General features: G+C 35.6%; 1 protein-coding gene across 1 annotated transcript; it reads right to left on the bottom strand.

Annotated features, from left to right (window-relative positions):
* Positions 1–6,124: 6,124 nt before the first annotated feature.
* Positions 6,125–9,867, bottom strand: tapbp.1 (TAP binding protein (tapasin), tandem duplicate 1). The gene is made up of 8 exons (XM_079590679.1): positions 9,487–9,867; positions 9,169–9,363; positions 8,539–8,787; positions 7,865–8,224; positions 7,394–7,717; positions 6,688–6,789; positions 6,472–6,500; positions 6,125–6,348 (listed from the first exon to the last, which is right to left on the bottom strand). Exons 1-8 carry the CDS (start codon positions 9,542–9,544, stop codon positions 6,337–6,339), a joined length of 1,329 nt encoding a protein of 442 aa, XP_079446805.1. The 5' UTR covers positions 9,545–9,867; the 3' UTR covers positions 6,125–6,336.
* Between the last annotated feature and the right edge of the window lie 1,202 nt (positions 9,868–11,069).

The following is an 11,069-nucleotide window of genomic DNA, read 5'->3' as shown; positions in this document are numbered from 1 at the left end:
TGTTTCTCCAAAAACAAAACTGATTCAGGTGCACACCATAGCCTCTGTATTGGGACATAGCTGTGTTATGTGTTATATGTTATATATATATATATATATATATATATATATATATATATATATATATATATATATATATATATATATATATATATATATATATATATATATATATATATATATATATATATATATATATTCGTTTTTTTATTTTATTATTATTGTTATTTTATGGTTATATGGAGCCACCTCTTTAATTGGGGTGGCTCCAAGCTTCGATTAGAAAAACATTCTGTCTGGTAACTTTTCTTTAAAAAAATTATTTTCTTTTGAGGTGTGACTTTTTTTTGGTCATCAAACCCAAAGTGTAAATTGTCATCTTTTCACAGTCAGGTATTATTATACTGGAAACTGATATACAAACAAAATGTTTCCCCACATAGTTGTTCTTTGTGGAATAATAAGTGTATCCTTAATTAGGAAATCTGTGTTCTTTCAGGACTGGATGGATAAAGGTGGCTGGACAGTTGTACACATGTGGATGGGGAAGGAAATCTCCTTAGGGCGATTTTTGTGAAAAATACTATATTATTTGTACTAGGAAAATGTGTCTTTGTTAAGCTGTTCCTGATGGTTTGGTTCAGCTGGTGAAATGTGCATTGTGTTATTCACCTGATTCCAAGAGTAATTAAAAAATGTCTGATCTTAATTTTAAGAGTTTTCCTTTTTTAGAAAGAGACATCTTGTTTTTGACTTTTCTAAAGAAAAAAGTGGTTAAAATTAGAACAAGATTTCTCACTTTCCCACCAAAGAGGTTCAGTTCAGAATTATTAATGATATTTATCCTTGTAATGAGTTCCTCAGACAGATTTAATTTGGGTTGTAATGAGTGCACCTTTTGTGAAGCAAACATAGTCGTTGAAACATTGATTTAACTCATGCAAATTTTCTAAATAATTCTGGGATGACCCTTATGTTTGGTTACATTTGAAATATGTAATACCTGACTTTGATTTTAAAAACTAGGCTATAGCCTAAAATACTTGTCTTTTTCTTTAAATTATGATGGTGAATTTTTTGATTAACAATATTGTTGGCCAGTTACTTCATACATAAATGCAGAATCTTTAAGAACCGCCCCACAATCTTACTTTTCCACAATCCAACTTTTTCAAATCCTTAATATTCATGTATAAAAATAAATAAAATACACTATGTAATCTTTTGAAGGTATTTTTGTATGATAACCCCCTTTGTGTAATATTTGATTTATGTATTTAATTTATTTTTATTTTTTATTGTTTCTTTAGGCTTATGTTGTTTATTTATACTTTGTTTGCTGCTATTTGGACTTCTTGGAATTGTTAGCTTTGTCTTTTTGAGGTTAGTTTGGTATCTTAGTATCAATGGAGTAATAATGGTGTCATAAATTCTGCCTATTGATGATTGATTGAAATCCTCTTGAAAAATCACTCAGTCTCCACACTCAAATAACTTAAAGAAAAATAGAAATATAGAATAAAACAAACTTTCCATTTTGCTTTTTTATTTAACATTTTTGTATTTCCCCCAACTATTTATTTATGTTTTTATTTGTTTATTTATCTTCTCAAATGTATGATATATATATATATTTATTCATGCTTAAATATCAAGATTTATTTGTTTATTATATTTTTTTACATTTGTTTAATTATTATTTTTCCAAAATTCGTCCTTAAAATAAAAAATTTAATAATAATGTATAATGACTTTATTTCGTTTTCACTTTCATCAATCCAATCTTAGAAAACCTCCTCGTGTTGTGATTGATGATGATGTTCCACTTAAAATCTGTTGGCTGCAATTTGCAGCCTTGACATGAGAAAATATTTCCAGCTCAATTCTGAAGAATATTTTTCAGGGCAGTTTATACTTTGACAGCAACACAATGAAAGCTGTGCCAAAAACAGAGTGGATGAGACAGAAATGAGAAGCAGATTACTGGGACACACAAACACAACTTGCAGCTGGAACTCATCTGGCTCCAAGTGCAACAGACCGGTTCAACCACTCAACAGGTCTCGCATGAACACACACTCATACATACACACAACATGCTACCAGGATACAGTACATTTACTTCTTCATGCGCACTCGTTATTTTTAATCAAAATAATCAATACTCTTCTCTGATGATTTGTTTACTGGCATGAGGGCGGGACAACCTGTCACTCACATGAGATCGACCAATAGCACACCACAACCATTCCACCTCTTCCCTGATGGACAGAATAAAGTCCCGTTCTACATTTTTTCTTGTATGAGAAGCCGTTTCACCAGGGAACAATACTAGGGATTAAAAGACTATCGCAACTTATATTACGTATAGGTGACATAAAGACATCTCACTAAAATCTGACAATAATGGTACATAATTCTTGCTGTTTCTTACTCTCAAAAGAAACACACACGCACGCACACACACACACACACACACACACACACACACACACACACACACACACACACACACACACACACACACACACACAGTATATTTCAGGTTGGTCTAGCCAATGAACAAGTGCAGTGACCAAAGGTTGAGCACAAGTTTCACAGTCACCAAACTATATGCATACTTATACATTACATATTTATGATCACAATTGAATTATGAACCAAAGTTGCTCAAACAAGTTGCTTTGCTAATAACCCTAACCCTTGCTTTGCTATTGTTCTATACTGGCTGTTTTAGAACGATTTACAGTTTTTCTCAATTGTTTACACACAAATACTGGTACTTGAGACACAATGAATGACCACAACATGTAACTCATGCACAAACCCCCTGAACCAATTCTGCTAAACTACAAGCACAATTCCTGCTTTACACTCAATTTGCAGTTCTGAAACACACTTTTTCAAAACACTACACACAATTCTCTGCATTTGGCACAATTTTCATGCAGAAAATCTCTTGTTTTCACAAGGAACACACTGCTATTTAAATATGCACACTGACTCATCACACGGGCAAACTCCCGTCACACAGTTTTACAATGAGCAATCAGAGCTTTAGCATAAATGGGCAACAGGAGCTCTTCAATGGAGCAATGGATGCCAACATTGGATTTTTTTTACTGTAACAGTATACAGTCAATTCTTCTGTTGTTTTGTATGTAGACCACTGTATGTGCAACTTTGTGTTGGTTGGGATGTACACTGAGTACATTGTATATGTGGGAAAAATATATTTGTTACCGTGTATTGTGTGTTCTGAGTATAAAAACAATATTCTCAAATATTTTACAACACACTTATGTATGTGTCTGTAGTAAATGTAACACTGAACAAAAAAAAGGCCTAAGTCATTATGATGAATGGAGAAGAAGTGTTTTCCATTCATCATGTTTTACATTGAGCACATCAGTGTTCAACTGGTTCTTATACATGTCTATTCATATGATGGTTTGTGTGTGTCATTTGAAAACAAAATACCATTTTGAGAAGAAATAACATTGTTTTGAATGTAAAGTTACTTTTTTGCAGGAGAATTGAGGGGTTTTGCCCATTGTGTGTGTGTTTTTTTATTTGTGTGTAGAGTTCTGAGAATATGAGGCATGCTTTCAGAAAATGTGTGTAAACAATCGAGATAAACTGTAATCTGTTGTGCTAAAAGGAGTGATGGCTGATCTTCTCATTATTTTTTTACTCTGACAAAGCATTTATCAGCAATTTAAGTGATTTTTTTTGACAATGATTTTATTCTGATTGTATGAATTTACTTTTCATTCGATATACATACATTGTCTCTTTTCCTCAGGTGTGCACACATTCCAGAAAATGTACGGCTGTGAGTGGGACGATCAGAATAATGGGACAAATGTGATCCACCAGAAAGGAGACTTTCTGTCTAGGAGATGAGATGGATTTCCCCAGTCCATCAAGGATTCATCACTCAGAACAAGTGGAATAATAACAGAGCTTCTCTTGAGGGCAGAAAGCATTACTTCAGCTCTGCGTGCATTGAGTAGTTGAAGAAGTATGTGGAGTATGGAACAGAGAAAGCAGGTACATCAGTTCTTATCCAGCAGTGAGCATGTGCAAGTTTTCATACACAGCCATATCACCCTGTAGCCCACGACTGGGTGCCCACTGAAGCTAAGCAGGGCTGAGACTGGTAAGTACTTGGATGGGAAACCTCCTGGACAGGTTGCTGCTGGAAGAGGTGTTAGTGAGGCCAGCAGGGGGCGCTCACCTGTGGTCTGTGTGGGTCCTAATGCCCCAGTATAGTGATAGGGACTGTAAACAAGCACCATCCTTCAGATGAAACCTTAAACCAAGGTCACGACTCTCTGTGGTCATTAAAAATCCCATGGCACTTCTGTAAAGAGTAGGGGTGTCCCCGCCGGTCTCCTAGCCAAATTCCTTCCATTGGCCTTTATCAGTCATGGCCTCCTAATAATCCCTGTTCACTGAATTAGCACGATTTTATGTTGTGGAGAAAAGTCATCTCTTTCTTGCAAATGAAGCTGAAGAGGCAGAGTTCCAGAAGTCCTCTCTAATTGTGGAATCCTGACAATTGATGGTCAACCCTCTCTCATGCAGGCACAATGTAACATTCTCAAGGACAATCAACTCTTCCCTATGGAAGCCTATGTTTCCACCACAGAATAAAACATTTTAAAAGATACATTTCAATTGCGAGTTTTACATCTTTATTTTTTAGAATTGCGAGATATTATCTCGCAATTGCATGTTATAAAGTCAGAATTGCGAGATATAAAGTCAGAATTGCATGTTATAAAGTCAAGAATTGCATGTTATAAAGTCAGAATTACTTAAAAAATTGTGCAATTCTCTCAATTCTGACTTTATAACACGCAATTGCAGGTTTATCTCTGAATTCTGACTTATTGCACACAATTGTGGATTTATATATCGCAATTCTGACTTTATAACACAGAGTTGCGTCATATAAAGTCGCAATTGTGAGATAAAAAAGTCAGAATTGTGATATAAAAAGTTGCAATTACCTGTTTTATTTTTTATTCTGTGGCAGAAACATGCTTCCATACTTTCCAGAGGCAAGACAGCATGTGACACCTCTTAACAATGGCCTTATTCTCTTCACCATCACCTGTTGTTTACTGGAAAAGCCCTGACTAAGCAAAAACTGCTCAGTGACCGCACAAACTTCTCAGATGTTCTTGACCTTTGCAACTACAGTCACGGTCATGAGGCCTCAGACACATCTGGCTTTTATAGTAATCAAACTAATTCAACCATTGTTTTCTATAGGATAGATATAATATTTCAGGTGTCTCTCTCTCTCTCTCTCTTCACCTGTAGCTGGTGTGTGGTGAGCGCACTGACTATTGATCAGGACTTGCAATTTAAAAGCACTTGTTCATTTCACCCAGACTCTTATTAAAATATCATCCTTTAACTTAGTTTTTTCCAAAAGTATTACATGTCTTTGTACTCTGCCATTTCTGTTCAAGCCCTGTGACGTTTCCTTCATTGTAAATAAGTGTTTGATCTTTCTGACATCATACATATTTATACAGTGTTTGTTATGCTTGACAACATTGCTGAAACAGAAGTTTGCACAACAAAGCAACTCTAATTCTAGGCCATATTTGACCTACACAATTTGACCGTTACAAATTAGAGCCCATACGATTATTTTTTGAAGTTAGTAACAGAAAATTCAATTCAAATATTACAAAGAATGCAGTAAATAGGGTCTTTTGTTTGAGAACTTTTTATTTTTTTTTCTGTACTTTGTCAGATACAGTATAAAACAGTGAGTTTAGCATGAATGTGAGATCAGATGTGTGATGATCAGAACCTTCCCTTCACGTATCAGGGGACTTACATATATTATATCTGTTTATAACACAAATAAAAAACTTTTGTTTCATTTGTTTTTAAAATGTAATCCATCTGCTGCCTGATCCCCTCAGGGACCACATTTTTTTTTTGAGAGAGAAACACAGGAAACTAATGATTCTTAACACACTGGTCATAACTTATTGAAGCACTACAGTATATCTCTAAACAATTGAGTTTATGTGATTAAAAAAGTTAAAGCGCTTCAAATTCAGAGTCCCAAAACTAAATAATGCAGTTTAAAATCAAATAATTCACTTTTTTATTATTATTTCCAGAATCTGTACAACTATCATAAAATCGTTTAATATAAAAATACATGCAGAGAGTAACCAACCCAAACACAGCAATTCTTAACCAAAGACTGAAACACACCATAAAACTATTCTGAAAGGATTATTTACAAGAGCAGTTTCTCTGCACACTATTCAGCCTTCAAAATCCTCTCCAGGTCCAGGTTTACTTCTCCTTCTGCACGAGAGACAGAAATAAAATAAGCAGACAGACAGTTATACAAGAGAACTGAAGACAGCATCGGAGAAATTTAAAAATTAAATTTGAGAGTGTGATTTAGCAAAAAAATATGTTATTTACCTTATCCTTTAATTCAGTGTCACTGGAGTCTAAATGAAAACAAATTGGACATGCTTGGATATTTAATACATTACAGGGCATTTCATATAACAAATACAGTTCTAGTCAATATTCTGCAATGGAATTTGGATTTTTACACTGGAACAGGTCATTTTATCATCAGTTCACTTGTAAATTGCTCTTCTGTGTTACAGTGATGCTAGAAAACTGACTTACCAGAAGAGCTGAATGTCCAGTAGAGAAACTTTATCATGCCGTAAAGCAGCAGAGCAACAGCGACCATCGCCATAGAGTCCTCAATAGAAGGAGCGCTGACACCTGTATGAACAAAATATCAAATCAAGAGTTGCAGAACATTCTGACTGACATAAATATTCTTTTGAAAATTAAAATATGAATCAGACTGTCATAAAGACTGTCATTTGTCGCCACCTACTGGAGAATAACTGAAAATCCCCACCACTAATGCAGTGAGTGTCTGGACTATAGACAAGGGGAGTGGACTGTATATTAACTTATATGAACGTCGCTCAGCCAATCAAATTCAAGGGCCAAAAATAACTGGATTTATATCTTTTATCCACTATATATAAAAGCTGTGCAAGCTCTGCATGTGTTGTTGCGTAATGTTGACTATCATAAATCACCTGAATATATATCAGTTCACTTCCTCACCGAGAAAATCCAATCAGACTGAGAAATAACTGAATGTTGATGCATCTATTGGTGTGTTCAAATCATGTCAGATATTTCACATTCAAGAGTTGTGCCCACATTAATGGCACCACAATGTCTTAATAATTTCAAGTGAAACTGAACTTTTTAAAGCCTATATGTGAAATACATGTAATTATTCAGGTTTAATGATTTATTGTAAACACTGTCTGAAAATGATGTGTCAGTCTAGGAGAGTATAACTCACCAATCACACTGAGTGTAGCGGTAGCTCGCCGTGTTCCTCCGTTGTGTTTGGCTACACAGGTGACGTCACCACCACGACCGAGCCTCATCTTACCCGAGTCCAGCTCCAGACGACTGCTCTGACTGAAGGTGCCATCAGACGCCTGTCTGTGACCCGTTACACCACCCTGACCCAGGGAGCGGGACTTCCCATCAGCCCCGGTGAACTCCCAGCCCAGATCCAGAGTGTGAGGAGCAAAACCAGACGCTTCACACTGGATCAGCAGCAGCTGCCCAGGAACCAGCAGAGGAAGAGGAGAAGGGTAGATGGAGAGAGATGGAGGCTCTGGAAAAAAACGAGACTGTGATTACTATAATATGTATAACTGCAGTCTAATATAGCACATGTTGTTGACAAATTAAACATTATGTACATAATAATCTATGAAAATCTTTTTGGCTATGTCAGAATCAGAGTATAAAATCCTCTCACCAACTATCTCCAGGTCCACAGCTACCTGAGCCAGCAGATGTGGAAGATACACTGTGCAGATGTAAGTTCCTGAGTGTCTCACTTGAGATTCTTCCAGAATCAGAGATGCATTTCCTGTTTCATAGAGGCCTGTGATGTCAATATTGGCTCCGGTCTCTGATGTCTCTGCGAACCGATCGTTCTTGCCATCGTAAGCGAGGACCAGCCGTCCTTCACCCCGAAACTGATAACGCCACTCCACAGAGAATCCAGAGCCGTGAACTGGAGAAGACGGGTCGACCCAGAACCCACAGTCTAACAGAACCGGTTCTCCCAGTCTAGAGCGGACCAGAGCAGTTTTACTGGAGACACTGAGAATTACTTTAGGAAAGAGAAAAAAAATAGGAAGCATAGTAAAGAAAGTGTTTAACCATCATTATAACTTATTTAATTAATTAAAATATAAGATACATGAACTGCAAAAATCTAATTGGAATGCAAATATTTTTTTTTAATGAAGATGAAAATTAAATTTAAATTGCATACTATGTAGAACTATGCTAAATTAATATTCTTAATATTTAATTATATAATATGCATAATTATGTATTATGCAACTATATGTATATATTACTATGTTCCTGTATGTAATATTATTTTCTTCTGCCAATATATGAGAAATTTTGGCTCTTTACCTTTTGGCTCTTTAGAAGCTGAAGGCGCTCGCATAATATTGGACAACGTCAGCTGCTCATTAAGCCCTTGTGCTGACACTGAGAACCAATCAGCTTGCAGGTAGACTGGACTCTGGGCGGAGTCAGTGAGAGCTGATGCCCATCTGACCATGGAGGCGTGAGGCATGAAAGGGTTAATCTCACACTTTGGTTTGTTCACAGAGCCTTTGGGTGGGTTCAGGGCGGCACTACAGAACGTGCCAGCTGGATCTGGAGGAGACAGTGCATTAAAGTTTAGTTATCATCAAATATCTGTTAAGTACTCTAGAACAGGTGCTAGTGTTGTCTGTGACTGTAGCGTTGGATCTGGTTGGTGTAGAAAGGAGATTTAAATACAGTATTTTTATTTGACAGGCAGTATCATACTACTATGCTATATGAAACATAACAGTAGATACAGACAACCAAGTGAGCACAACATTAAACAAAATATTCTTTAAATTTGAAGATGGACTTTTGTGAGTTATTGTGAGAACCTGAGTGCAGAGAAAAGCTCTATATAAATGTAATGAATTATTTATTATTATTATTAAAGAAATGATATAGTCCACAAATCCCTTTATTAAAAGCACATGCTGTATTGACACTAACCAGTCACATAATAAACTCTGGATGGGCTGATGTCTGCAGGAGGATGAAGTTCAGACATGGTCTCTTCACTGTAAGCTTCAGTTCTGATGAACATTAGAGATTTCTCTTGACTCATTGGTACTGAGAAACCTCCTCCATGACCGGGCTTCTCCTGGACAAACCAGCACTCCAGAACCGGACATCCAGAACCAGAAGCTGCCAGATAGGAGAGATAATGCAAGATTAGACATATTGTGAGAGTTATATTCATTGGTCACACACACAAAATTGCATGTATTAAGCTGTAGTCTTGATTACAAACAGGCAGCAAAAACTTACCACGAAAACACAATGTAAATGCGACGATAGATATGTATATGGTCGAAATCTCAGACATCGTTGCTTTAAAAGTTTAAATGATATATCTGTGTGGCTGTAATTTTTTGTCGTGTTAAAGATCATTCGTCGGATTTTCCCAAAATCTTTCGTGCAGCTTCCAGCGTTTCACTTTCAGTTCAACTGTGTTTACGCGCATGCGCTTTAACCGCATGAACAATTTTTGTGACATTTGAAAATACTCCGATGTCGTGTGGCATATTTGTCATGTATCCTCATGTAAACATATTTTAACCTCTCAAAATAGAAAAAAGCACTGAATCATAAATTTTTCTAGTGCGTACGTGTATTTTAGTCTTTCTAGTCTCCACTAGGTGGCGCTCTGAGCCAACAATAGTAGCATTCCAAACTCACCATGATAGTTTTGGTTTTTGCCGTGATATCACGTGGTTTCTCGGAACAGAGTGCAGTTAAGGACACAGGGAAATACCATATTGTATCTAGACTAGTGTTGTGTTGACAACAGATAGCCGAACCTGTATAGCCGGTGTAGTTTTATGCATTGCGTAGGCTATTTGAATATCATATCATGAAGACTATACAACTTGCTCAAAATTTATTTAAGGATTTATACAAAAAAGTTAGTGTGCAAAATCAAATGTGCGTCATTGCAGTCGCAGCAGTCATACTGGAAAAGTGGGGTACATGAAAAGTGTTGTAGCCTAGAGTAGATGTCAGTTCCAAGCACCATTTAAATTTACATTTGGTTTTTGCCTGTATTTATTATTAAGTTATTTAATGGTTTGTGAACATAATATTGCGGTAACACTTTACAACAAGGACTCAATTGTTAACATTAGTTAATGTATTAAGGAACATTAACAAACACATGAGCTACATTTGTTACAGTATTTATCAATCTTTGTTAATATTAGATACAAATAAAAATACAACTGGTCATTGTTTGTTCATGTTAATTCACAGTGCATGAACTAATGTTAACAATTACAACTTTTGATTTCAATAATGTTTTAGACTAAATGTTGAAATTAACATGAACTAAGATTAATAAATGCTGAAGAATTAGCTATTGTTCATTCTTAGTCCATATTAACAAATGTTAACAAATGATAACATGAAACCTTATTGTAAAGTGTTACCAATATGACTAAATAACAAACAAGGTAACTAATACAATTGCAAGTGAGTTGTAACTTGTAACACTATTAAAAAAGATGGACATCGGTTTATATTTTGTACATGCATTTATTTCTTTAATCAAATTAATTGTTCAAAATAATTTACAAACTCCAATTAACCCCTTTCCCCAACCCCACCCAGTTTATTTTTTTGCATTTTGATTCAGAGTGGTATAATTGCTCAGTCTTTGTGGGTCCAGTAGAAGTAAATAGGGAAATAGGGTTACAACCCTCCCCTGCTCAGACATGATGTTTAGTTTTAGGTGAAAGTTTTGAGTAAATGTTATATTAAATTAAAAGAAAATCGGTTGATAAAGATGACACCAGCATGCTTTAACCTGATCAGAAAATCTGATAATAAGCCTGAGGTGAAATTATGACTTTTTA

This window comes from Phoxinus phoxinus (genome assembly GCF_949152265.1).
Source record: "Phoxinus phoxinus genome assembly, chromosome: 19".
Classification (NCBI taxonomy): Eukaryota; Metazoa; Chordata; class Actinopteri; order Cypriniformes; family Leuciscidae; genus Phoxinus; species Phoxinus phoxinus.
Note: the sequence above shows the minus strand (reverse complement) of the source record. Positions and strands in the feature narration are given on the sequence as shown.